The sequence below is a fragment of the Bufo gargarizans genome, chromosome 1, assembly GCF_014858855.1.
Source record: "Bufo gargarizans isolate SCDJY-AF-19 chromosome 1, ASM1485885v1, whole genome shotgun sequence".
Taxonomy (NCBI): Eukaryota; Metazoa; Chordata; class Amphibia; order Anura; family Bufonidae; genus Bufo; species Bufo gargarizans.
In genome coordinates, this window is record NC_058080.1 from 149,260,642 (window position 1) to 149,284,256 (window position 23,615).

The window sequence follows — 23,615 nt, forward strand, 5'->3', positions numbered from 1 at the left end:
GTAAGCGCTCAGTACAGGGAGGCAGGGGGAGGCTGCTATACAGTATATACGGACATAACTGTCGCTAGAACAGCTTCCAGATGTCTGACCGAGTGGTAAGCGCTCAGTGCAGGGAGGCAGGGGGAGGCTGCTATACAGTATATACGGACATAACTGTCGCTATAACAGCTTCCTGATGTCTGACCGAGTGGTAAGCGCTCAGTGCATGGAGGCAGGGGAGGCTGCTATACAGTATATACGGACATAACCGTCGCTATAACAGCTTCCAGATGTCTGACCGAGTGGTAAGCGCTCAGTACAGGGAGGCAGGGGGAAGCTGCTATACAGTATATACGGACATAACCGTCGCTATAACAGCTTCCAGATGTCTGACCGAGTGGTAAGCGCTCAGTGCAGGGAGGCAGGGGGAAGCTGCTATACAGTATATACGGACATAACTGTCGCTAGAACAGCTTCCTGATGTCTGACCGAGTGGTAAACGCTCAGTGCAGGGAGGCAGGGGGAAGCTGCTATACAGTATATACGGACATAACTGTCGCTATAACAGCTTCCAGATGTCTGACCGAGTGGTAAGCGCTCAGTGCAGGGAGGCAGGGGGAAGCTGCTATACAGTATATACGGACATAACTGTCGCTATAACAGCTTCCAGATGTCTGACCGAGTGGTAAGCGCTCAGTACAGGGAGGCAGGGGGAGGCTGCTATACAGTATATACGGACATAACTGTCGCTATAACAGCTTCCTGATGTCTGACCGAGTGGTAAGCGCTCAGTGCAGGGAGGCAGGGGGAAGCTGCTATACAGTATATACGGACATAACTGTCGCTATAACAGCTTCCAGATGTCTGACCGAGTGGTAAGCGCTCAGTACAGGGAGGCAGGGGGAGGCTGCTATACAGTATATACGGACATAACTGTCGCTATAACAGCTTCCAGATGTCTGACCGAGTGGTAAGCGCTCAGGGCAGGGAGGCTGCTATACAGTATATACGGACATAACTGTCGCTATAACAGCTTCCAGATGTCTGACCGAGTGGCAAGCGCTCAGTGCATGGAGGCAGGGGGAAGCTGCTATACAGTATATACGGACATAACTGTCGCTATAACAGCTTCCAGATGTCTGACCGAGTGGTAAGTGCTCAGTGCAGGGAGGCAGGGGAGGCTGCTATACAGAATATACGGACATAACTGTCGCTATAACAGCTTCCTGATGTCTGACCGAGTGGTAAGCGCTCAGTACAGGGAGGCAGGGGGAAGCTGCTATACAGTATATACGGACATAACTGTCGCTATAACAGCTTCCTGATGTCTGACCGAGTGGTAAGCGCTCAGTGCAGGGAGGCAGGGGAGGCTGCTATACAGTATATACGGACATAACCGTCGCTATAACAGCTTCCAGATGTCTGACCGAGTGGTAAGCGCTCAGTACAGGGAGGCAGGGGGAAGCTGCTATACAGTATATACGGACATAACCGTCGCTATAACAGCTTCCAGATGTCTGACCGAGTGGTAAGCGCTCAGTACAGGGAGGCAGGGGGAGGCTGCTATACAGTATATACGGACATAACTGTCGCTAGAACAGCTTCCAGATGTCTGACCGAGTGGTAAGCGCTCAGTGCAGGGAGGCAGGGGGAGGCTGCTATACAGTATATACGGACATAACTGTCGCTATAACAGCTTCCTGATGTCTGACCGAGTGGTAAGCGTTCAGTGCATGGAGGCAGGGGAGGCTGCTATACAGTATATACGGACATAACCGTCGCTATAACAGCTTCCAGATGTCTGACCGAGTGGTAAGCGCTCAGTACAGGGAGGCAGGGGGAGGCTGCTATACAGTATATACGGACATAACTGTCGCTATAACAGCTTCCTGATGTCTGACCGAGTGGTAAGCGCTCAGTGCAGGGAGGCAGGGGGAAGCTGCTATACAGTATATACGGACATAACTGTCGCTATAACAGCTTCCTGATGTCTGACCGAGTGGTAAGCGCTCAGTGCAGGGAGGCAGGGGGAAGCTGCTATACAGTATATACGGACATAACTGTCGCTATAACAGCTTCCAGATGTCTGACCGAGTGGTAAGCGCTCAGTGCAGGGAGGCAGGGGGAAGCTGCTATACAGTATATACGGACATAACTGTCGCTATAACAGCTTCCAGATGTCTGACCGAGTGGTAAGCGCTCAGTGCAGGGAGGCAGGGGGAAGCTGCTATACAGTATATACGGACATAACTGTCGCTATAACAGCTTCCAGATGTCTGACCGAGTGGTAAGCGCTCAGTACAGGGAGGCAGGGGGAGGCTGCTATACAGTATATACGGACATAACTGTCGCTATAACAGCTTCCTGATGTCTGACCGAGTGGTAAGCGCTCAGTGCAGGGAGGCAGGGGGAAGCTGCTATACAGTATATACGGACATAACTGTCGCTATAACAGCTTCCAGATGTCTGACCGAGTGGTAAGCGCTCAGTACAGGGAGGCAGGGGGAGGCTGCTATACAGTATATACGGACATAACTGTCGCTATAACAGCTTCCAGATGTCTGACCGAGTGGTAAGCGCTCAGTGCAGGGAGGCAGGGGGAAGCTGCTATACAGTATATACGGACATAACTGTCGCTATAACAGCTTCCAGATGTCTGACCGAGTGGTAAGCGCTCAGTGCAGGGAGGCAGGGGGAAGCTGCTATACAGTATATACGGACATAACTGTCGCTATAACAGCTTCCAGAAGTCTGACCGAGTGGTAAACGCTCAGTGCAGGGAGGCAGGGGGAAGCTGCTATACAGTATATACGGACATAACTGTCGCTATAACAGCTTCCAGATGTCAGACCGAGTGGTAAGCGCTCAGTACAGGGAGGCAGGGGGAAGCTGCTATACAGTATATACGGACATAACTGTCGCTATAACAGCTTCCAGATGTCTGACCGAGTGGTAAGCGCTCAGTGCAGGGAGGCAGGGGGAGGCTGCTATACAGTATATACAGACATAACTGTCGCTATAACAGCTTCCAGATGTCTGACCGAGTGGTAAGCGCTCAGTGCAGGGAGGCAGGGGAGGCTGCTATACAGTATATACGGACATAACTGTCGCTATAACAGCTTCCAGATGTCTGACCGAGTGGTAAGCGCTCAGTGCAGGGTGGCAGGGGAGGCTGCTATACAGTATATACGGACATAACTGTCGCTAGAACAGCTTCCAGATGTCTGACCGAGTGGTAAGCGCTCAGTGCAGGGAGGCAGGGGGAGGCTGCTATACAGTATATACGGACATAACTGTCGCTATAACAGCTTCTAGATGTCTGACCGAGTGGTAAGCGCTCAGTACAGGGAGGCAGGGGGAGGCTGCTATACAGTATATACGGACATAACTGTCGCTATAACAGCTTCCAGATGTCTGACCGAGTGGTAAGCGCTCAGTGCAGGGAGGCAGGGGGAGCTGCTATACAGTATATACGGACATAACCTGTCGCTATAACAGCTTCCAGATGTCTGACCGAGTGGTAAGCGCTCAGTGCAGGGAGGCAGGGGGAAGCTGCTATACAGTATATACGGACATAACTGTCGCTATAACAGCTTCTAGATGTCTGACCGAGTGGTAAGCGCTCAGTGCAGGGATGGCAGGGGGAGGCTGCTATACAGTATATACGGACATAACTGTCGCTATAACAGCTTCCTGATGTCTGACCGAGTGGTAAGCGCTCAGTGCAGGGAGGCAGGGGGAGCTGCTATACAGTATATACGGACATAACTGTCGCTATAACAGCTTCCAGATGTCTGACCGAGTGGTAAGCGCTCAGTAGCAGGGAGGCAGGGGGAGCTGCTATACAGTATATACGGACATAACCTGTCGCTATAACAGCTTCCAGATGTCTGACCGAGTGGTAAGCGCTCAGTGCAGGGAGGCAGGGGAGGCTGCTATACAGTATATACGGACATAACTGTCGCTATAACAGCTTCCAGATGTCTGACCGAGTGGTAAGCGCTCAGTGCAGGGAGGCAGGGGGAGGCTGCTATACAGTATATACGGACATAACTGTCGCTATAACAGCTTCCAGATGTCTGACCGAGTGGTAAGCGCTCAGTGCAGGGAGGCAGGGGAGGCTGCTATACAGTATATACGGACATAACTGTCGCTAGAACAGCTTCCAGATGTCTGACCGAGTGGTAAGCGCTCAGTGCAGGGAGGCAGGGGGAAGCTGCTATACAGTATATACGGACATAACTGTCGCTATAACAGCTTCCAGATGTCTGACCGAGTGGTAAGCGCTCAGTGCAGGGAGGCAGGGGAGGCTGCTATACAGTATATACGGACATAACTGTCGCTAGAACAGCTTCCAGATGTCTGACCGTGTGGTAAGCGCTCAGGGCAGGGGGGCTGCTATACAGTATATACGGACATAACTGTCGCTAGAACAGCTTCCAGATGTCTGACCGAGTGGTAAGCGCTCAGTGCAGGGAGGCAGGAAGGCTGCTATACAGTATATACGGACATAACTGTCGCTAGAACAGCTTCCAGATGTCTGACCGAGTGGTAAGCGCTCAGTGCAGGGAGGCAGGGGGAGCTGCTATACAGTATATACGGACATAACTGTCGCTATAACAGCTTCCAGATGTCTGACCGAGTGGTAAGCGCTCAGTGCAGGGAGGCAGGGGAGGCTGCTATACAGTATATACGGACATAACTGTCGCTAGAACAGCTTCCAGATGTCTGACCGAGTGGTAAGCGCTCAGTGCAGGGAGGCAGGGGGAAGCTGCTATACAGTATATACGGACATAACTGTCGCTAGAACAGCTTCCAGATGTCTGACCGAGTGGTAAGCGCTCAGTGCAGGGTGGCAGGGGAGGCTGCTATACAGTATATACGGACATAACTGTCGCTAGAACAGCTTCCAGATGTCTGACCGAGTGGTAAGCGCTCAGTGCAGGGAGGCAGGGGGAGGCTGCTATACAGTATATACGGACATAACTGTCGCTATAACAGCTTCTAGATGTCTGACCGAGTGGTAAGCGATCAGTACAGGGAGGCAGGGGGAGGCTGCTATACAGTATATACGGACATAACTGTCGCTATAACAGCTTCCAGATGTCTGACCGAGTGGTAAGCGCTCAGTGCAGGGAGGCAGGGGAGGCTGCTATACAGTATATACGGACATAACTGTCGCTATAACAGCTTCCAGATGTCTGACCGAGTGGTAAGCGCTCAGTGCAGGGAGGCAGGGGAGGCTGCTATACAGTATATACGGACATAACTGTCGCTAGAACAGCTTCCAGATGTCTGACCGAGTGGTAAGCGCTCAGTGCAGGGTGGCAGGGGAGGCTGCTATACAGTATATACGGACATAACTGTCGCTAGAACAGCTTCCAGATGTCTGACCGAGTGGTAAGCGCTCAGTGCAGGGAGGCAGGGGGAGGCTGCTATACAGTATATACGGACATAACTGTCGCTATAACAGCTTCTAGATGTCTGACCGAGTGGTAAGCGATCAGTACAGGGAGGCAGGGGGAGGCTGCTATACAGTATATACGGACATAACTGTCGCTATAACAGCTTCCAGATGTCTGACCGAGTGGTAAGCGCTCAGTGCAGGGAGGCAGGGGGGCTGCTATACAGTATATACGGACATAACCGTCGCTATAACAGCTTCCAGATGTCTGACCGAGTGGTAAACGCTCAGTGCAGGGAGGCAGGGGGAAGCTGCTATACAGTATATACGGACATAACTGTCGCTATAACAGCTTCTAGATGTCTGACCGAGTGGTAAGCGCTCAGTGCAGGGTGGCAGGGGGAGGCTGCTATACAGTATATACGGACATAACTGTCGCTATAACAGCTTCCTGATGTCTGACCGAGTGGTAAGCGCTCAGTGCAGGGAGGCAGGGGGAAGCTGCTATACAGTATATACGGACATAACTGTCGCTAGAACAGCTTCCTGATGTCTGACCGAGTGGTAAGCGCTCAGTACAGGGAGGCAGGGGGAGGCTGCTATACAGTATATACGGACATACCTGTCGCTATAACAGCTTCCAGATGTCTGACCGAGTGGTAAGCGCTCAGTGCAGGGAGGCAGGGAGGCTGCTATACAGTATATACGGACATAACTGTCGCTATAACAGCTTCCAGATGTCTGACCGAGTGGTAAGCGCTCAGTGCATGGAGGCAGGGGGGCTGCTATACAGTATATACGGACATAACTGTCGCTATAACAGCTTCCAGATGTCTGACCGAGTGGTAAGCGCTCAGTGCAGGGAGGCAGGGGAAGCTGCTATACAGTATATACGGACATAACTGTCGCTATAACAGCTTCCAGATGTCTGACCGAGTGGTAAGCGCTCAGTGCATGGAGGCAGGGGGGCTGCTATACAGTATATACGGACATAACTGTCGCTAGAACAGCTTCCAGATGTCTGACCGAGTGGTAAGCGCTCAGTGCAGGGAGGCAGGAAGGCTGCTATACAGTATATACGGACATAACTGTCGCTATAACAGCTTCCAGATGTCTGACCGAGTGGTAAGCGCTCAGTGCAGGGAGGCAGGGGGAGCTGCTATACAGTATATACGGACATAACTGTCGCTATAACAGCTTCCAGATGTCTGACCGAGTGGTAAGCGCTCAGTGCAGGGAGGCAGGGGAGGCTGCTATACAGTATATACGGACATAACTGTCGCTAGAACAGCTTCCAGATGTCTGACCGAGTGGTAAGCGCTCAGTGCAGGGAGGCAGGGGAGGCTGCTATACAGTATATACGGACATAACTGTCGCTATAACAGCTTCCAGATGTCTGACCGAGTGGTAAGCGCTCAGGGCAGGGAGGCTGCTATACAGTATATACGGACATAACTGTCGCTATAACAGCTTCCAGATGTCTGACCGAGTGGTAAGCGCTCAGTGCAGGGAGGCAGGGGAGGCTGCTATACAGTATATACGGACATAACTGTCGCTATAACAGCTTCCAGATGTCTGACCGAGTGGTAAGCGCTCAGTGCAGGGTGGCAGGGGGAGGCTGCTATACAGTATATTAACACAGTTATTTCCCTATAACAGCTCCCCACTGCCTCCCTGCACTGCCTGTACTGAGCGCTTACCACTCGGTCCTGTTACGTATCCTCTCCCTCACTACCCTGGTGCAATACATAGAGGCGTAGCTAAAAGCTTTTGGGCCCTGATGCAAGAATTCATCTTGGGCCCCCCTTCCCTCAGTGCTTTGTTGCAAGGGGTAGGGGTGCATCTCACCTCTCTGCTGCCTGAGTCAAAAATTGAAAAGGCACCCCCCCCCCCCCCCCATGCCAAATTCTCAACCTAACCCCTTCCCTTAAGCCCTACTTTTAAATACATACTTGGAAAACATTACATACAGCGCTACAAAACATACAGGGTAATACAAGGCCACATACCTCTTACATCCAGTGACGTAGATCTTCTCCTTTCAGACCAGACCACTATGACGATTTCTCTTAGCCATCTCTTATCTCTGCAGAGTTTGACAGACTGGCATCTTAGTTTTCTACTTTTCCATCATCCTCACACCTGAACACCCCATGCTGTCGCCCCTAATATTGTGCCCGGTGTGCTCCCCAATACTATACTGCAGAAACAGTCGACCTAAAAATACTAGTAGTAATACTAATAGTGTAAATATAATGTCCCCCACAAATAATTATGCTAAGCGGATACTGTGCCATGGTGCCCCTCACAGTATGGTGCTCCCCAAAATCCCACCAATAGAAATAATTATCTGCCAGAGTGCATAGTGTTGAGTGCACCCAATAGTAATAATATCCCCCATTGTGCCCCAGAAGTAATAATGCCAAATCAGACCTCAAATCAGATCCTCAAATTAGACCCCATATCAGATTCTCAGATCAAACCCCATATCAGATGCTCAAATTAGTCTCTGAGTGGAAGCCAAGTGGAATTAAACCAGGAGGCTTAAATCTGTAATTTGACACAGCACAACAGCATGTTTTATGCTCCCTTATTATTTGTTGTTTTTCCTGTAAAATAAAATAAAAAACCTTCCTTGTGTTCCTTTATTTTTACATAATTGAACCAAAGATAAAAGATGAGAAGTCATTAGTTATACAATCAGATTTTCTCAGAAAGCTATGGGCCAAACTAGCGCCAGTATGAGTGGAATATTTCCCGCAAAGCTCCAGTTTTTCACTGATTCTTATAGTGCATAAATATATTTTTTTACTTTCTTTGTTCTAAACAATTGATTTCCCGGTGACCCATACAATGAATTCTGAGAAATCCGAATAGAATGAATAGGAAATGTCAGTTGTTTCTTGATAGAACATATTTCACTGAGTTTTCTATGATGATCTTCATAAAAGGAAGAGAGCAGTAAGTACCGAGAAGCTGAACTTAAAAGACCAGTATTCATCCCTTTGTATGGATGGTACAATAGGCAGATTATTCTCCATTTGATGCAGTAGTAGACTAAAGCTGGCTACAGACATCAGGTAGGTCTCATTCAGCCGTCATCATCATCATCATCATTAACTGAACCAAGGACATGTTGTTTCAACATGATAGGGGGCAAAAACATACCGCCATGGTTCACTATCAGGGCAGGGATCTGACATGTAAAAATCCAATTTAATCCTTACTTCTCCTGACTACATGACTATCTGGCAGTTGCATAAACAAGCAGGATAGACTCGTATAGCACTGCTTAGTTTCTAGATATTTCATTTTAGTTTTCTACCTGTTGGGGGTCAGTTTTTGTAGTTCTACCAGTTTTCAGAATTTTTTAGTTTTTTAGCTTTCACTGACACTCTATCCACGTGTGCAAAAAATGGACAAGACATGGGAAGGAGTTGTTTAACCACAGGTTCTCCAGAATACTGCGGCATATTACACCAGAAATCTACTCTACCTCCTGGCTGGAGTAGATCTCAGTTCTGGTACAAGCAGACTGAGGACATGAATTACTGGAACTATGTCCTGTAGTGTGATGAGACCAAGATAAACTTATTTGGTTCAGATGGTGTTAAAAGTGTGTGGCGGCAACCAGGTGAGGAGTACAAAGACAAGTGTGTCTTACATACAGTCGGGCATGGTGGTGGGAATGTCATAGTTTGGGGCTGCATGAGTGCTGCTGGCTGTGGTGAGCTACAGTTCATTGAGGGAAACATGAATGCCACCATGTACTGTGACATACTGAAGGGCAGTATTCCAACAACCCCAAACACACCTCCAAGATGACCACTCCATTGCTAAAGAAACTGAGGGTAAAAGTGCTGGACTGGCCAAGCATGTCTCCATCAGTGATGGCCAGTTCGCAGTGTTCGCCAGGGAACACATGCAGGCTGCCATCTTGACTCACAAGTCCGGCAATGCACAGGTAAGCCCTTACCTGTGCCTGTGCCGCGAGCCGGTCTGAAATAAATGCGGTCACCGGGAGCAGGCAGTTCCGAAACAGACGCCAGGGACCTTCATCAGGCTGTTCTCGGAACTGCCTGCTCCCGGTGACAGCATTTGTTTCAGACCGGCTCCCAGCACAGGTACAGGTAAGGGCTTAAATGTAAAAACACAAAATGCAATCGCACACTGCAACCAGCACTCTGCAACCAGCACTCTGCCCTGCCTTTATGCTGGATGTTGAATAAGGCATTGGTGTACATTTTGGCCAAAGCGTAATAAGCCACTCACCACGTCAAGGTCGCCTTCATGAGTGGTCCCTAACACTAGTTCCTACCTTTTATGGGCCATGACAGCCACATAAAGTCCAGGGAGCGCAGGTACAGCATGCACGCCAAGCACACTCTGCTTTTAACCCCGTCCGGTGCCATTACAGCTTTCATCGGATCCAGGGATGCAAGTACTCACATGCATGCTGAGCCCACTTTATACTTCTCCTGGGGCCTAATGGCTACTGGTAGGTGCTGTATAAGCAGACTCAGTTTTATACTGACTTTAAAACCAGCCTCCAGGGGGCAGATTAACTGGACAGGTGTGCTTGACTGCTTGGAGATCGCCACGCCTCCAATACGTACTACAAAGAGAAAATATGGAAAATTTCAGCCCGCACAACCCCTAGCAGGGGCAGAAATAAAGATATAAATGTAAAAACACAAAATGCAATCGCACACTGCAACCAGCACTCTGCCCTGCCTTTATGCTGGATGTTGAATAAGGCATTGGTGTACATTTTGGCCAAAGCGTAATAAGCCACTCACCACGTCAAGGTCGCCTTCATGAGTGGTCCCAAACACTAGTTCCTACCTTTTATGGGCCATGACAGCCACATAAAGTCCAGGGAGCGCAGGTACAGCATGCACGCCAAGCACACTCTGCTTTTAACCCCGTCCGGTGCCATTACAGCTTTCATCGGATCCAGGGATGCAAGTACTCACATGCATGCTGAGCCCACTTTATACTTCTCCTGGGGCCTAATGGCTACTGGTAGGTGCTGTATAAGCAGACTCAGTTTTATACTGACTTTAAAACCAGCCTCCAGGGGGGCAGATTAACTGGACAGGTGTGCTTGACTGCTTGGAGATCGCCACGCCTCCAATACGTACTACAAAGAGAAAATATGGAAAATTTCAGCCCGCACCTGAGGGCTTACCTGTGCATTGCCGGACTTGAGTCAAGATCGCAGCCCGCATGTGTTCGCTGGCGAACACTGCGAACTGGCCATCACTGGTCTCCAGACCTAAACCCTATTGAGCATCTGTGGGGCATCCTCAAAAGGAAGGTGGAGGAGCGCGAGGTCTCTAACATCCACCATCTCTGTGATGTCGAAGGAGTGGAAGAGGATTCCAGTGGCACCCTGTGAAGCTCTAGTGAACTCCATGCCCAAGAGAGTTAAGGCAGTGCTAGAAAATAATGGTGGCCATGCAAAATATTGACACTTTGGGCGCACAATTAGGCCCTTTTCACTACAGATCAGTTATTTTTAGTGCAAACTGATGCTAACTGAACATAACTGATTCTCAAAGTAAACAATCAGTTTATTTAATTTACAGTGGATATAAAAAGTCTACACACCCCTGTTAAAATGTCTGGTTTCTGTGATGTAAACAAATTATTTAATTTTTTTTTGTTTTCTTCCCTCCACCTAAAATATTTCAGTTTTTTTTCAATTGAGTGGTACAGTGTATAGGTCACATTAAAGGTGGAAAAAGTTCTGAAATTATTTATCTTTGTCTCATTTATTATTTTTTTTACAGCACATGAACCTAACATTTTAACAGGGGAGTGTAGACTTTTTATATCCACTGTATCTTTTTCTGACGGATCAAAAGAGCGGAAAACTAAAAGTTGATGTGAACTCAGCATAAGCAATATACCCTTTATCTTACTACATTTAAAGATTGTTAAGAATCACACATTGTCCACTAAGTGGGATCTGTAATTAAAGTCGATCCTTTATAACCACGAGTACTAGACCCCAAAATTGCTTTACTTCTGGACAAAGCAGATTGATAGTTACCTACATCGTAGGCAGAAAGTAGTATCTTTAAATCCCATCTTATTCATAAGGATTGGAGTACCATATAATCTGTGAATTATATTAAATTGAACCATCACGTGGTGAGAATTGTGTGAAACATTCACCAAGTTCTCATGTATACTCTCCCAACTTTGCTGGGATAGGGCTGGAATCTCCAAATGCCATGCAATTTGGCCAGGAGAAGTGAGACCCCCGAGAGACTCTTTAATGATATATTCCAGTAGTACACGCAGTTCAGTATTGAACAGAGATTTATGCCCTGTCCCATTAAATGTAGAGCACAGTTGGGAATATCTGAAAAAACCTTGGGGCCCCATATTCCTTATTGACATTAAGTGATTATATGAAACCAATTCCCTATCCATAACTACATGGGCAACATAAACAATATTCTTTTTTCACCCAAAATTGATGATCAGACATTTTAAAAAATTCCTTTAAATAATAAGAGTTCCAGAGAGGAGTACATGAAAGCACTCCTTTGATCCCCAACATTTCCCTTAGGCCTCTTGCACACGACTGTATGCCCTCCGAGATATACGGTCGGTGAGCGGGCCTTGTGTCCTGGAGCGTCATTGATCGTGCCCACGGGAGCACACAGCATTATAGATCACAATGATGCTGTGGACGTTGTCCCGCACTCATACTATCTTATGAGTGCGGGACAATAGCCCTGCGGGCGGCCCGATGTGCGCAGCATCATTGTAATCTATGATGCTGTGTGCTCCCATGCGCACGATCAATGGCGCTCCAGGACACATGGCCCGCTCACCGACCGTGAGGGCATATGGTCGTGTGCAAGAGGCATTAGTGTAAACTTATTGAGAAGCTCATCAATAGGCCAGGTTTTTATTCACCATACCTTAACTCCCCAGATTCTGTGTAAGAATTTTATTAAAAGGGGATTGCCTTACAAGCATATTAATCGTCTGACAATATTCCCAGTTAGTGCACAGCCATAGTTGTGCAGCTAAAAAATATCCCTTAGGCTACATTCACGCGAACGTATTTAGTTTCCGTGTCCGTTTCTTTTTTTTTTTTTGCGTATTGAATGAGGACCCATTCATTTCAGTGGGTCCGCAAAAAATGCGGACAGCACACCGTGTGCTATCCGCATCCGTATGTCCGTTCCGTAGCTCCGCAAACAAAATAAAGAATGTCCTATTCTTGTCCGTTTTACGGACAAGGATAGGCATTGTTACAATGGATCCGTAAAAAAAAACGGAAGCCATACGGACGTCATAATCAATTTGCGGACCGCAAAACACATACCGTCGTGTGAATCTAGCCTTAAAGTGAGGAAGGGATAACCCTTCTTGCCCAAGGAGCTTACACAGATGGACCATTTATTATCCTAACTTTTAACCATATTAAATCATTAATATTTTTTATTTATTTTTTTCAATTATTTTGGAGAATTGTCTTCAATCCAAACAGGGGATACTCTTAAGACATACAAAAATTTTGGTAAGATTACCATTTTAACCAGCGACATTCTATCGCCTCTAGATAGAGGTAGTTTAAGCCATTTTCGTAATTTTAGTCCTCATTTTTTTTTATCAGGGGTATTAAATTAATTGTTGTATGGTCATTAATATTTGCTGAAATCCTAATAGAAATATATTCAAGCCATTCGAACATGCCCAGGACCCTCAAATCCTCCCCACTGTCTAATTCAAGTCTATCTAAAAGCAAAAGAGCAGCCTTGGACCAGTTAAAGACCAAACCCAGAAACCTCAGCAGCTCTCTACCCCTTGAATAATCCTTGGAAATGTATTATTCATATCACTAATATAAAATAATATATCATCTGCATACATAGATATCTGATCCATTTAACCTCCCACACCTAAACCCTTAATAATACTATCTTGTCTAACACAAATTGCCAGTGGCTCAATTTAGATATCATCGGGAAAGAGGACATCCCTGACGGGTTCCTCTAGTTAAAGCAGGATGTCACTCTCTGACTGGCTGTTGGACATTTATACAATAGCTTATCATATTCAATAAACTGTATTCCAAATCCAGATCTACCCATCACACTCTAGAGGAACTCCTACTCCTCCCTGTCAAAGGTATTAGTGTCATCAAGCGACAGGATGGAGCGTGATCCCTCCCATGAGGACTGTATGTTTGCAAAAGGACGATGCAAATTAAGATGAGAACCCTTGGGAATAAAGCCATTTTGGTCAGGATGAATTACTAAAGTTAATTCCCTTACTAAGCCTTGTAGTAAGTGTTTTTGCAAACAGCTTAACATGGGTTTTGGTAAGAACCTTTTTGCAAGGAGTCATTGACTGCGCCGAATGCCGCCGAATGCAGAGACGAACGGCGCAGGCGCGAGATTTCGGACGCCAGAAGCAGGGGGAGGATCGATTTCACTAGGAGAGGGGCGTGCTGGAGCGAGGAGCTGGGCGGCAGTTTAGGAAGGTAGACGGAGCCTCTAGGTGCTGAAAAGACGCCCACATAGCACCTAGAGGCTCATTTGCATAAATATAAAAGTGCTTTATTAAAGAAAACGGCGGAACGGAGGAATATAATACTTGGCTTGTATAGTTCATCAGACACTAGCGGATCGCTAGTGTCTGAGAACGAAATGTGTCCACAGCAAGTGGTAGAAACCCTTTAATGTAATTATTTCTTCTGACATGGAATCCGATAACTACTCAGTTGAAAGAGATTCTTTAATTACCTTCAACAAGCATGGAAGGATCACAGCTCCATAACTTTGGTAGAATTAAAATAGAATACCATCAGATTGAGGGGAGGTGTTCCCTGTAGATGATTGAACTGCTGCTTTAAGTTCTTCTAATGTTATCGGCTCCTCAAGCTTCCCCTTTTGGATATCCGAAAGTACTGGAAATGAAAGAGCCCTCAAATATAATTCCACATCATATATTATTCCTTGTGATTTTATATAATTCCAAAAAATAAGCAAAAACCTAATTTGATCCTGATCTTCTATAACTACCATGTGTGGAGCAAATCTCTCAAATATCCTCTCTAGGCTCTTGAATGTGGATGACCCTTGCTAACATTTTACTAGATATACAAAAAATGTTTTTGACCAGAAAAAAAAAGTTATTGCACTTTTCCCAACATAAAGTTCTGGTATTCCTGATTTGCTCATCATCTGTACTACATTTAAAAAATTCCTGTCCCATCATAAATGATGAATGAAGTCTGATTTTCATTTTTTACATCAATCATGGCATAATCCTTTAAAGGAAATATCCTGTATGGTTTGTCTGGTGTAAGAGACCCATGATCAAAAACTATATTAAGGAATATAGAGGAGGTGGTCCCTCAGTTGGAAGAGTGGCTTTAGAGAGTGTTGTTGTCCATGGAGAACCTGTCATGTATTATATGAACCTCTTATTGCTTTCAGTGGCAGTTTTGTAATAAATGCCTTATTTCCTCTGTGGTGCCGCTGCTGGGAAATTGAATACTTGCAGCAAGGGTCTTCTACAGATTTAATAGTTGCAGATCTCAACATGAGGACACCCTATTATCAACTTATTTTTAGGAGGTCTGCTAACGAAAATGGTTTATCTAGAAAACCCCTTGAAAACCCACATAAGTCTAATGTACAATATGCTTTGGCTGCTTTGGCACATTTTGTTCCTTCACTTTGCTTCATTGTCATTCAGTACTTCATTACCGTAATTTTTTTTTTTTTTTTTTTTTTTTTTTTTTCATTTTGTGCTGCAGTTTGTTGAGAGGTGAATCATTGTGTAACAGGGCTTTCATAATTGAATGCAAGTGTCAAGCTTAACAGACTTTTATTCATGTCCAGCTTTTCTTCTAACAATATAAATCCCTATCTCCTCGTGTTCAAACTGTGAATATCAAATCAATTTCTTGTTTTTCAAGGTTTCTATCATTAAAGTACAAGTACACTTTTGTCTATACATTGTAGCCAGTTACAAATACAGCTGCTCTCCTGCTAATTCACCAGAATTTGTTAAATAGACACTTATGTTACTTAGCATTTATCCGCCCACAGTATGGTTTTTCGAGATTTACATCCCATGGTTTCCTGAAACAGATGATTGGTGGGGGTGCGAGGAGTTGGATCCCTGCTGGTCTCATATTGAGGACCTATCCTGAGGATAGGTTATCAATATGTAAATCCTGGAGAAGCCCTTTAAGGTAACTAATTCCGTTTTGTGCTGAAGGACACAATATACAGAACTGAAGAGCGGACAGTCGTGATGTGTTTACCCTAAATCCAGTTTATATCTTCGTAAGGCCTCTTTTGCCTTAGGGTACTTTCACACTAGCGTTATTCTTTTCCGGCACTGAGTTCCGTCCTAGAGGCTCAGTACCGGAAAATAACTAATCAGTTTTATCCCCATGCATTCTGAATGGAGAGCAATCCGTACAGGATGCATCAGGATGTCTTCAGTTCAGTCTTTTTGACTTTTCAGGACGGAGATAATACGCAGGATGCTGCGATCTTGTCTCCGTCCAGAATTCCGCAACACTTGCCGGAATGCCGGGTCCGGCATTTTTTCCCATTGACATGCATTAATGCCGGCTCAGGCCCCGAGTGTTCCGGCAAAACGGATCTGGCATTGCGATCTGACCAAAAAAAAAAAAGTGAAAAAAAATAAATGCCAGATCCGTTTTTCTGGATGACACCGGAGAGACGGATACGGCATTGCAATGCAATTGTCATACGGATCAGAATCCTGATCCGTATGACACATGCCATCAGTTTGCATGCGTTTTGACTGATCCGGCAGGCAGTTCCGACGATGGTACTGCTTGCCGGAATCTTCTGCCGCAAGTGTGAAACTACCCTTACTGTGCCATTTTATATGAAATGTAAAAGCTGAAAGGACAGGGTAATCTTTACTAAATACTGGTAAATTTACATGGTGGAATGTAAATGTGTCTTACTTATATTTTTTGTGTCGTGGCTGGATGGTATAATCATATTTACTGTGATATGCAACATCTAATGCCAATGGCCTGTTTATTGACCCACACAATTTACGCAAACCCAGCACAACCACAATGCAAAGCACGTTGTATGTCGGTAAAGTTTTTCAACTGGATGCTGTCAGTATTTTGCCTGTACTTTCCGTAACTGATCTTATTAGAGAGGCATTTTATGAGATCTGGTCATAATCAACACCTACTCACCCCAGCTAAGAAGCTAGGTGTCTTCCCCAGGGATTAAGACCATAGCATACAACTCCTAAAAAAGTTCTTGGTATACAAAATCCAAACATTGCTTGTATAAAAATAAAAAAAATAGATATTCCGTATATACTCGAGTATAAGACGAGTTTTTTGGCACATATTTTTGTGCTCAAAAAGCCCCCTCGTCTTATACTCGAGTCTAGGTCTTGATTGCGAAAATTCGCAAAAAAATCGCATTCAAATTTTCGCATAAAAATTCGCATGAACTGGTATTTTCCCAAAAATCGAATATTCGCTTTAGTTGGTTTTTGTACTGTTAAAGTTATTGTTGATACCATATTGTTTTTCTGTGAAATAAATATTCAAAAACCTTTAACCTATTGAGGTCTCAATTAATGTAATTTTATTGGTACGGTATCTATTTTTATTTTTGAAATTTACCAGTAGCTGCTGCATTTCCCACCCTAGTCTTATACTCGAGTCAATAATTTTTCCCATTTTTTGGGGGTAAAATTAGGGGCCTCGGCTTATATTCGGGTCGGCTTATACTCGAGTATATACGGCAGTTTTTATTCAGTAAAACATAGTTAATACAGTATGGTGGGAAGTCAAAGCCCTACACTGTTAATCAAAAACATACCTCTACAGTATAAATCTCATGTACAGTAAGTATATATGACACCTTAGAGCCACAAACTGATGGAACAGTAAAATAGTACAAACCAGGTTGCAAAATACAGGTATTAAGGCATAATAGGCAGTAAAACACTAAGACAGGGAAACCAAAGTTACCAACCACTGTTAGACATACTATAACCACAAGGCAGTGAGTTACCCCTCAGACCCTGCCACAAAAATGTGCATCTCAATAATAAAAAGTAAAACTCCTATATCATATAGATTGATTACACACAGAATGATTTATTTCAAGCGTTTATTTCTCCTGCAGCGAATGTAAACCCAAAGTTAGTATCTCAGAAAATTAGATTATAGAAGTCAAATTACAAAAATATTTTTAATGCATTAATGTTGGCCTACTAAAAAGTATGTGCACGCAATGCTTGGTTTGGGCTCCTTTTTCATGAATTACTGTGTCAGTGCGGCGTAGCATGGAGGCAATCGGCCTGTAGAACTGCTGAGGTGTTATGGAAGTCCAGGTTGCTTTCATCGTGGCCTTCAGTTCGTCTGCAATGTTGGGTCCAGTGTCCCTCATCTTTCTCTTGACAATACCCCATACATTCTCCACAGCGTTAAGGTGGGGCGAGTTTGCTGTGGATCGGTCATCATTATAAAAAAAAGCGGACAACAGAAGAACATAAAACACAATTTAGATGTTGGGACAGGGCCAACAAAACACTGTAAATGTGAGTAGGACTAACAACTGGAGGAGCAATTTGCAACTAATTTACATGACTTGGTATGAAAAGAGCATGTTAGAGATGGGCAGAAGTGCACCAATATTTGCATCTAGAAATTGTGAAACCGTTTCCGAAAAATGTTTCTCATTGCAAAATTGTGAATACTTCCTCTGGATCAACTTGCCGGACAACAGGCTTAACTGGATGGACAGATGTCTTATTTTTCAGCCTTATAAACTATGATACTATGCTACTAATATGTCATCATGTACAATACATAATATCAAAAGATTTAGGTAATCTGCAGAAATCCATGTGTGCAAGGGACCAGGTCGACTGTCAATATTGGATGCTAGTCATTAGAGATGAGCGAATTGTTTAATAATTCGATTCGCCAGTTCGACAAATATTTTTGGAAAAATTTGCTTTGATACGAATAAATTTGCGGCAAATTACGTTAAAAAAACGGCTATTTCCTGCCTTCAGAGAGCCTTTATAGTGGTGTAGAACATTGTGCCTTACAGCAACACGCATAAGGAGTCTGCTGTGGTAGTGAAATAATACTGTGAGTCAGTATGACATGCAGATGACAGGCGTCGCACTTAGAATCACTGCACACTTCACTAATTTGGACAGTCACAGGGCCAAAACTGATCAAATAACTGAAGTATGAACTCAAGCCTTCCAAGTCGATGTTAGTGCCAAGAAGAAGCGCACTCCTTTTACACCGTCGTCAGCTAATTCCACATAGATGTCTACAGAACCTGTTCTGTTAAACACTTATACAAGTAGAGCACCGCAACCAGAGTGTAGAGGGTGTCAGCAGTAAGTTTGTGTTGACGTCACTGATTTTTTTGCCCTTCCTCTGATCCATCAGAACAATAACCCACAAAAAACTGATCCTGTCTGTGGAGCATATGCCTTCAATTGGTCAGTATTTGTTCAATAATCCATCAGTATTTTATAATGCCCAAAAAACAGGAGTGGATCTAAAACAGAGATGACACAAGAATGGAATAGTTACATGTCTTATGTGTTTTGTACCCACTCCTTCTTTTGGCTACCAAATCATAAGCCAATTCTGATAGGGCAATGCAGGCCTTATAGCTGTTGCACAGATAGGATCCGTTGTGCATCTCATTTTTCATTCTTTCTGACCGATCAGAAGAAGGGTCAAATAAATGATGTCAGCCAGACCGAAAGGCAAAATAGTGTCCCAGTCATAAAGTGGGGAGGGTGGGAAAAACATGGGAAGTCCACAGAGTGGACCTATGACATATTGATGAGATGGAAGCAGCATGAGGAGACCAAAGAGTGGCCCAATGACAGAGTGTGGAGGTGGCGGCAACAGTAGCAAGGTGGCCTAGCGTGGAGATGGCAGTAGCAGCGGCATCAGGAGACCACAGTGTGGCAAGGTGACATAGTGTGGAGATGGCAGCAGCAGGAGGATACCACAGAGTAGCAAGGTGACCTAGTGTGGAGATGGCACTAGCAGCAACATCATCAGACCACAGAGTGACATAATGTAGATATGGTAGCAGCAGGAGGATACCACACAGTGGCAAGGAAACATACTGTGGAGATGGCAGCAGCAGCTGCATCAGGAGACCACAAAGTGACCCGATGACAGAGTGGGGCGGTGGGTGGCAATACCAGTACCCGCTGATGAAGGTGGCTGAAAGGAGCACTTGGCATCAGATGTGTGGCATCAGGCGGGTGGCAGCATCAGAGTAGTAGCTGAGGCAGGTAGTCAGAAGAAACCGGTCTCTTTTATCAAAGTGTTGGTGTGGCACCATGGATGATATAATCTGATGCATCAGGAATTGGTGGTTGGAAATCCTGGCTGATCCACGCCTGATTCATCTTGACAAAGGTCAGTCTGTCCACATTCTGGGTGGACAGGCGAGTTCTCCCTGGGGTAACTATGGCACTAAACACCTGCTCTGATGCCACACTACTGGCCGGAGAGGGCACCTTTTCCAGGGCAAACTCTGCTAGTTGTGGCCACAAATCCAGTTTGGCTACCCAGTAGTCCAGCAGATCTTTGATGTGGGGTGGCAGAGTGCTGTCCAAGTATGTCACCACCTGCTGGTTCAGGTCCTGCTCTAGGTGTACCTGCTGCTGCTGGTGTGAGTAGTTTCTTCACTACGCGGGTGAAGAAAGCTATTCATCAGCAACTGTAGACTCAGGCTGCTACTGATGGAGCTGGTACTGCTCCCGCCACCCCACCCCTCCCCATCAACCATGTCATTGGAACATGAGTGCAAAGGCCCCCCGGTCAGACCTGCGAGAGGATGAACGATGGAGCAGATAGGCAGCGGCCAACTCACTACCTAGGATGTCTCTGTAGTAGTTCTTTGTCCTCCCTCTCAGTGGGTGTAAAAAAGGCTCCTATTCTGGACCGGTAGGGTCCAACAAGGTGGAGAGCCAGAAGTCATCCCTCTGCCAAATGGTGACAATTCGGCTGTCACTGCGCAAGCAAGTGAGCATGCATCGGGCCATTTGTGCAAGTGACTCGGAGGGACTCCCTGCCTCCATCTCCACTGCATACTGCCACGGTGTGTCCGGGTCCTCTGTCTCGTTTTCCTCATCACCCTGTAGCTCCTCCTGCTCCTCCTGTTCTGTCAGCTGAGTAGAAAAACCACCTATTTCTCTACACATTGCCTGTGCTCAAATGTCCTCTTCTCCCTCCATCCTTATTCTGCTGCACCCTCTGCTTGCGCCAGAAACATTCAGGCCTCTGCCACTCCTCTGTGCATGGCCTGGCACTTCTCTGCCTGACGTACTTGTAGCTGAACTAAACAAATTAAACGGAAATTAACCCCCCCCCCCCCCCCCCCAAAAAGCTACGAATATATTTTTCTTGTTGGACTAAAATAGGCCACTATGCGCTTTCACCAGAATTAACTGTAGAAATGCACTGCGAATATATATTTTTAGTTTTACTGGTATACGACCCTATACGCTTTCACCAGAAATAACTGCAGAAGTGAAATGCGTATATATTTTTCTTGTAGTACTGATATAAGATACTAAGATATAAGCCACTAAAGGCTTTTCAACATAGCACTTGCAGCCCAATAACAAATGACAGAGCTGTCTAATGGCTATTTGGATCCCCAAATAATCATTCCCTGCACTTGCAAATCGCTTTCCTATCAATGTCCCTAGCGCCTTCTGACGTCTCTCCGTGCGCTAAGATGCTGTGAAATGATTCCTCCCTATCCTTTCCCTGCACTTATAAATCTTTTTTTTTTATCTTTTTTTCTCCACAATCAGGTTTTTCCAGTTACTGTCTCTAGTGCCTTCACACGTCTGTCCCTGCACTCTGAACGCTGGAAAATGTCTGACTCTAAGATGGCCGCTGTGTTTATAGGGTTATGACATCACAGGGCTGGCTGGCTGCTAATTAGCTGCATGCATGGCATTATGGGTCATCCCGCCTTACCAGAGTTCCTTGCCCCATGTCCTCACACATGTAGCCACCATTTTAGGAAAAATTGCGATTCGTTACCACGAAGTGCGAGGAAATTCACATTCGTTGCAAACCTAATTTCTCCTGAAATTCTATACAAATTCCACTTTGTCAGCTTCGATTCGCTCATCTCTACTAGTGATCTATGAGCCCTTGGACGGCACTGCATTAAAAACAGAAATGATTCTGTACTGGAAATCACTGCATGGGCTAAGGAACACTTTTTGAAATCCTTGTCTGTGCAACCATTGTCTGTGTCTGTTCATAGTGCAATCCAGAAATGCAAGTTAAAGCTGTATCATGCAAAGAAGCCATATGTCAACGTGATCTGGGCATGGGCAAAAGTTCATTTGAAACGGACTGAGATAGAATGGAAAACTTTCTACGGTTGTGTGGTCAGATGAATCAAAATTTGAAATTATTTTTGGAAACCACGGACTTCATGTTCTGTGGACTCAAGAGGAGAGGGACCATCCAGCTTATCAGCGCACAGTTCAAAAGCTTGTATCTCTGATGGTATCAATGCTGAACAGTATATTAAGGTTTTAGAACAACATACAGTATGCTCCCATCCAGACATCTTTCAGGGAAGACCTTGCTTATTTCAGCAAAACAATGCTAAACTACATACTTCACCCAGCACACCAGCATGGCTTCACAGAAAGAGACCAGGTCTACCTGGTGTCCAGACCTTTTCACCAATAGAAAACTTTTGGCACATCATAAAACAAAAAATCCAGCAAAGAAGACTCAGCAGCTAGAATCCTACATCAGAAAATAATGGGACAACATTCCTCTCCCAAAACTCCATTAATTGGTCTAATTTCCTAAATGTTTACAGACTGTTATGAGGGGATGCTACACAATGGTAGACATGGCCCTATCCCAACTTTTTTGAGATGCATTGCTGTCATCAAGTTGTAATTGAGATTTTGATGAAATGGTAAAATGTCTCACTTTCAACCTCTGATATGTATTCTATGTTCTATTGTAAATACAATATCTGTATGGGTCTATGAGATTTGTAAATCATTGCATTCCGTTTTCTTAACATTTATTTACATTTTACTAAGTATCCCAATTAGGGTTGTATAATGTACAGTCTTATTGTATATGTAATTGTGGTTACACATTTATCTTTAACTAAAATGTTTTACTTGACCATTCATTTCAGTGCACAGTAAATGTAATAATTAATATTTTGCTCTTCACTACAGCTTAACATGAATTCAGCCCCTACGTTCATGCATTTTCCAGCCAAAGGCAAGCCCAAGAGAGCAGATACCTTTGATCTTCAGCGTATTGGGTTTGCTGCAGAACAACTAGCAAAATGGATTGCTGACAGAACCGATGTTCATGTACGTAAATAGATTTTGGCATCATACATCTTTACTCCTATTTTCATTCACATAGTATATGGTTTATTCTGTTATTGAAAGTCTTCTTAGACCTGTCACTTTATGTTTAGTAGACTAAGTCCTGTGTATCTTTAGAAGACTCATAGCTTTCTGCATACTATGGCATTCCATTCAGTTTTTTTTTTGCGGACCGTATAAAGAACCATTCATTTCAATGGGACCGCAAAAAAAAAATGGAATATGTCCTATTATTGTCCGCATTACGGACAAGGATAGTACTGTTCTATTAGGGGCCAGCTGTTCCGCTCCACAAAATACGGAATGCACACGGATGCCATCCTTATTTTTTGCGGACCACAAAATACATACAGTTGTGTGCATGAGGCCTTATTAATAGTAATGGATATTTGTTAGCCAGTGGTTATAGAATAACATGGTAATTAAAATTATATGAATAAGTAAAAGTACAAGCTTAACCCCTTCCCGACATGCACTGTACATGTATGACGCATGTCTGGGGCAAGCCTGCTGTTACACAGGAGTTGCACATAGACAATGTCAATGATTGGCGAAAACACCAATAGCGGACATTTGACCCCTCAGATGCCATGGTCAAATTGACCACGGCATTTAAAAGGCCTTGTCTCAGGTGTGCTGCACTCTCGGGGTCTAAACAGCTCCCCCACATGGTGATCATGGGAGCTGTTTGGTTGCTATGGTAGCCTCTGGCCCTCTGAAGGATCTGAGGTCTGCCACAATACCTGAAAAAATATGTATATAAAATTCAAATCACCTCCTTTTCCCCATA

The 23,615-nt window shown here is 45.0% G+C and overlaps 1 protein-coding gene across 1 annotated transcript in view; it reads left to right on the forward strand.

Moving 5' to 3' along the window:
- The window catches only part of TUSC3 (tumor suppressor candidate 3), a 328,869-nt gene that overhangs the window by 206,893 nt on the left and 98,361 nt on the right, over positions 1 to 23,615 (forward strand). The window contains exon 4 of the mRNA XM_044295877.1: positions 22,667 to 22,807. Coding sequence (XP_044151812.1) covers positions 22,667 to 22,807 — 141 coding nt within the window. The remainder of the gene's footprint in view (positions 1 to 22,666; positions 22,808 to 23,615) is intronic.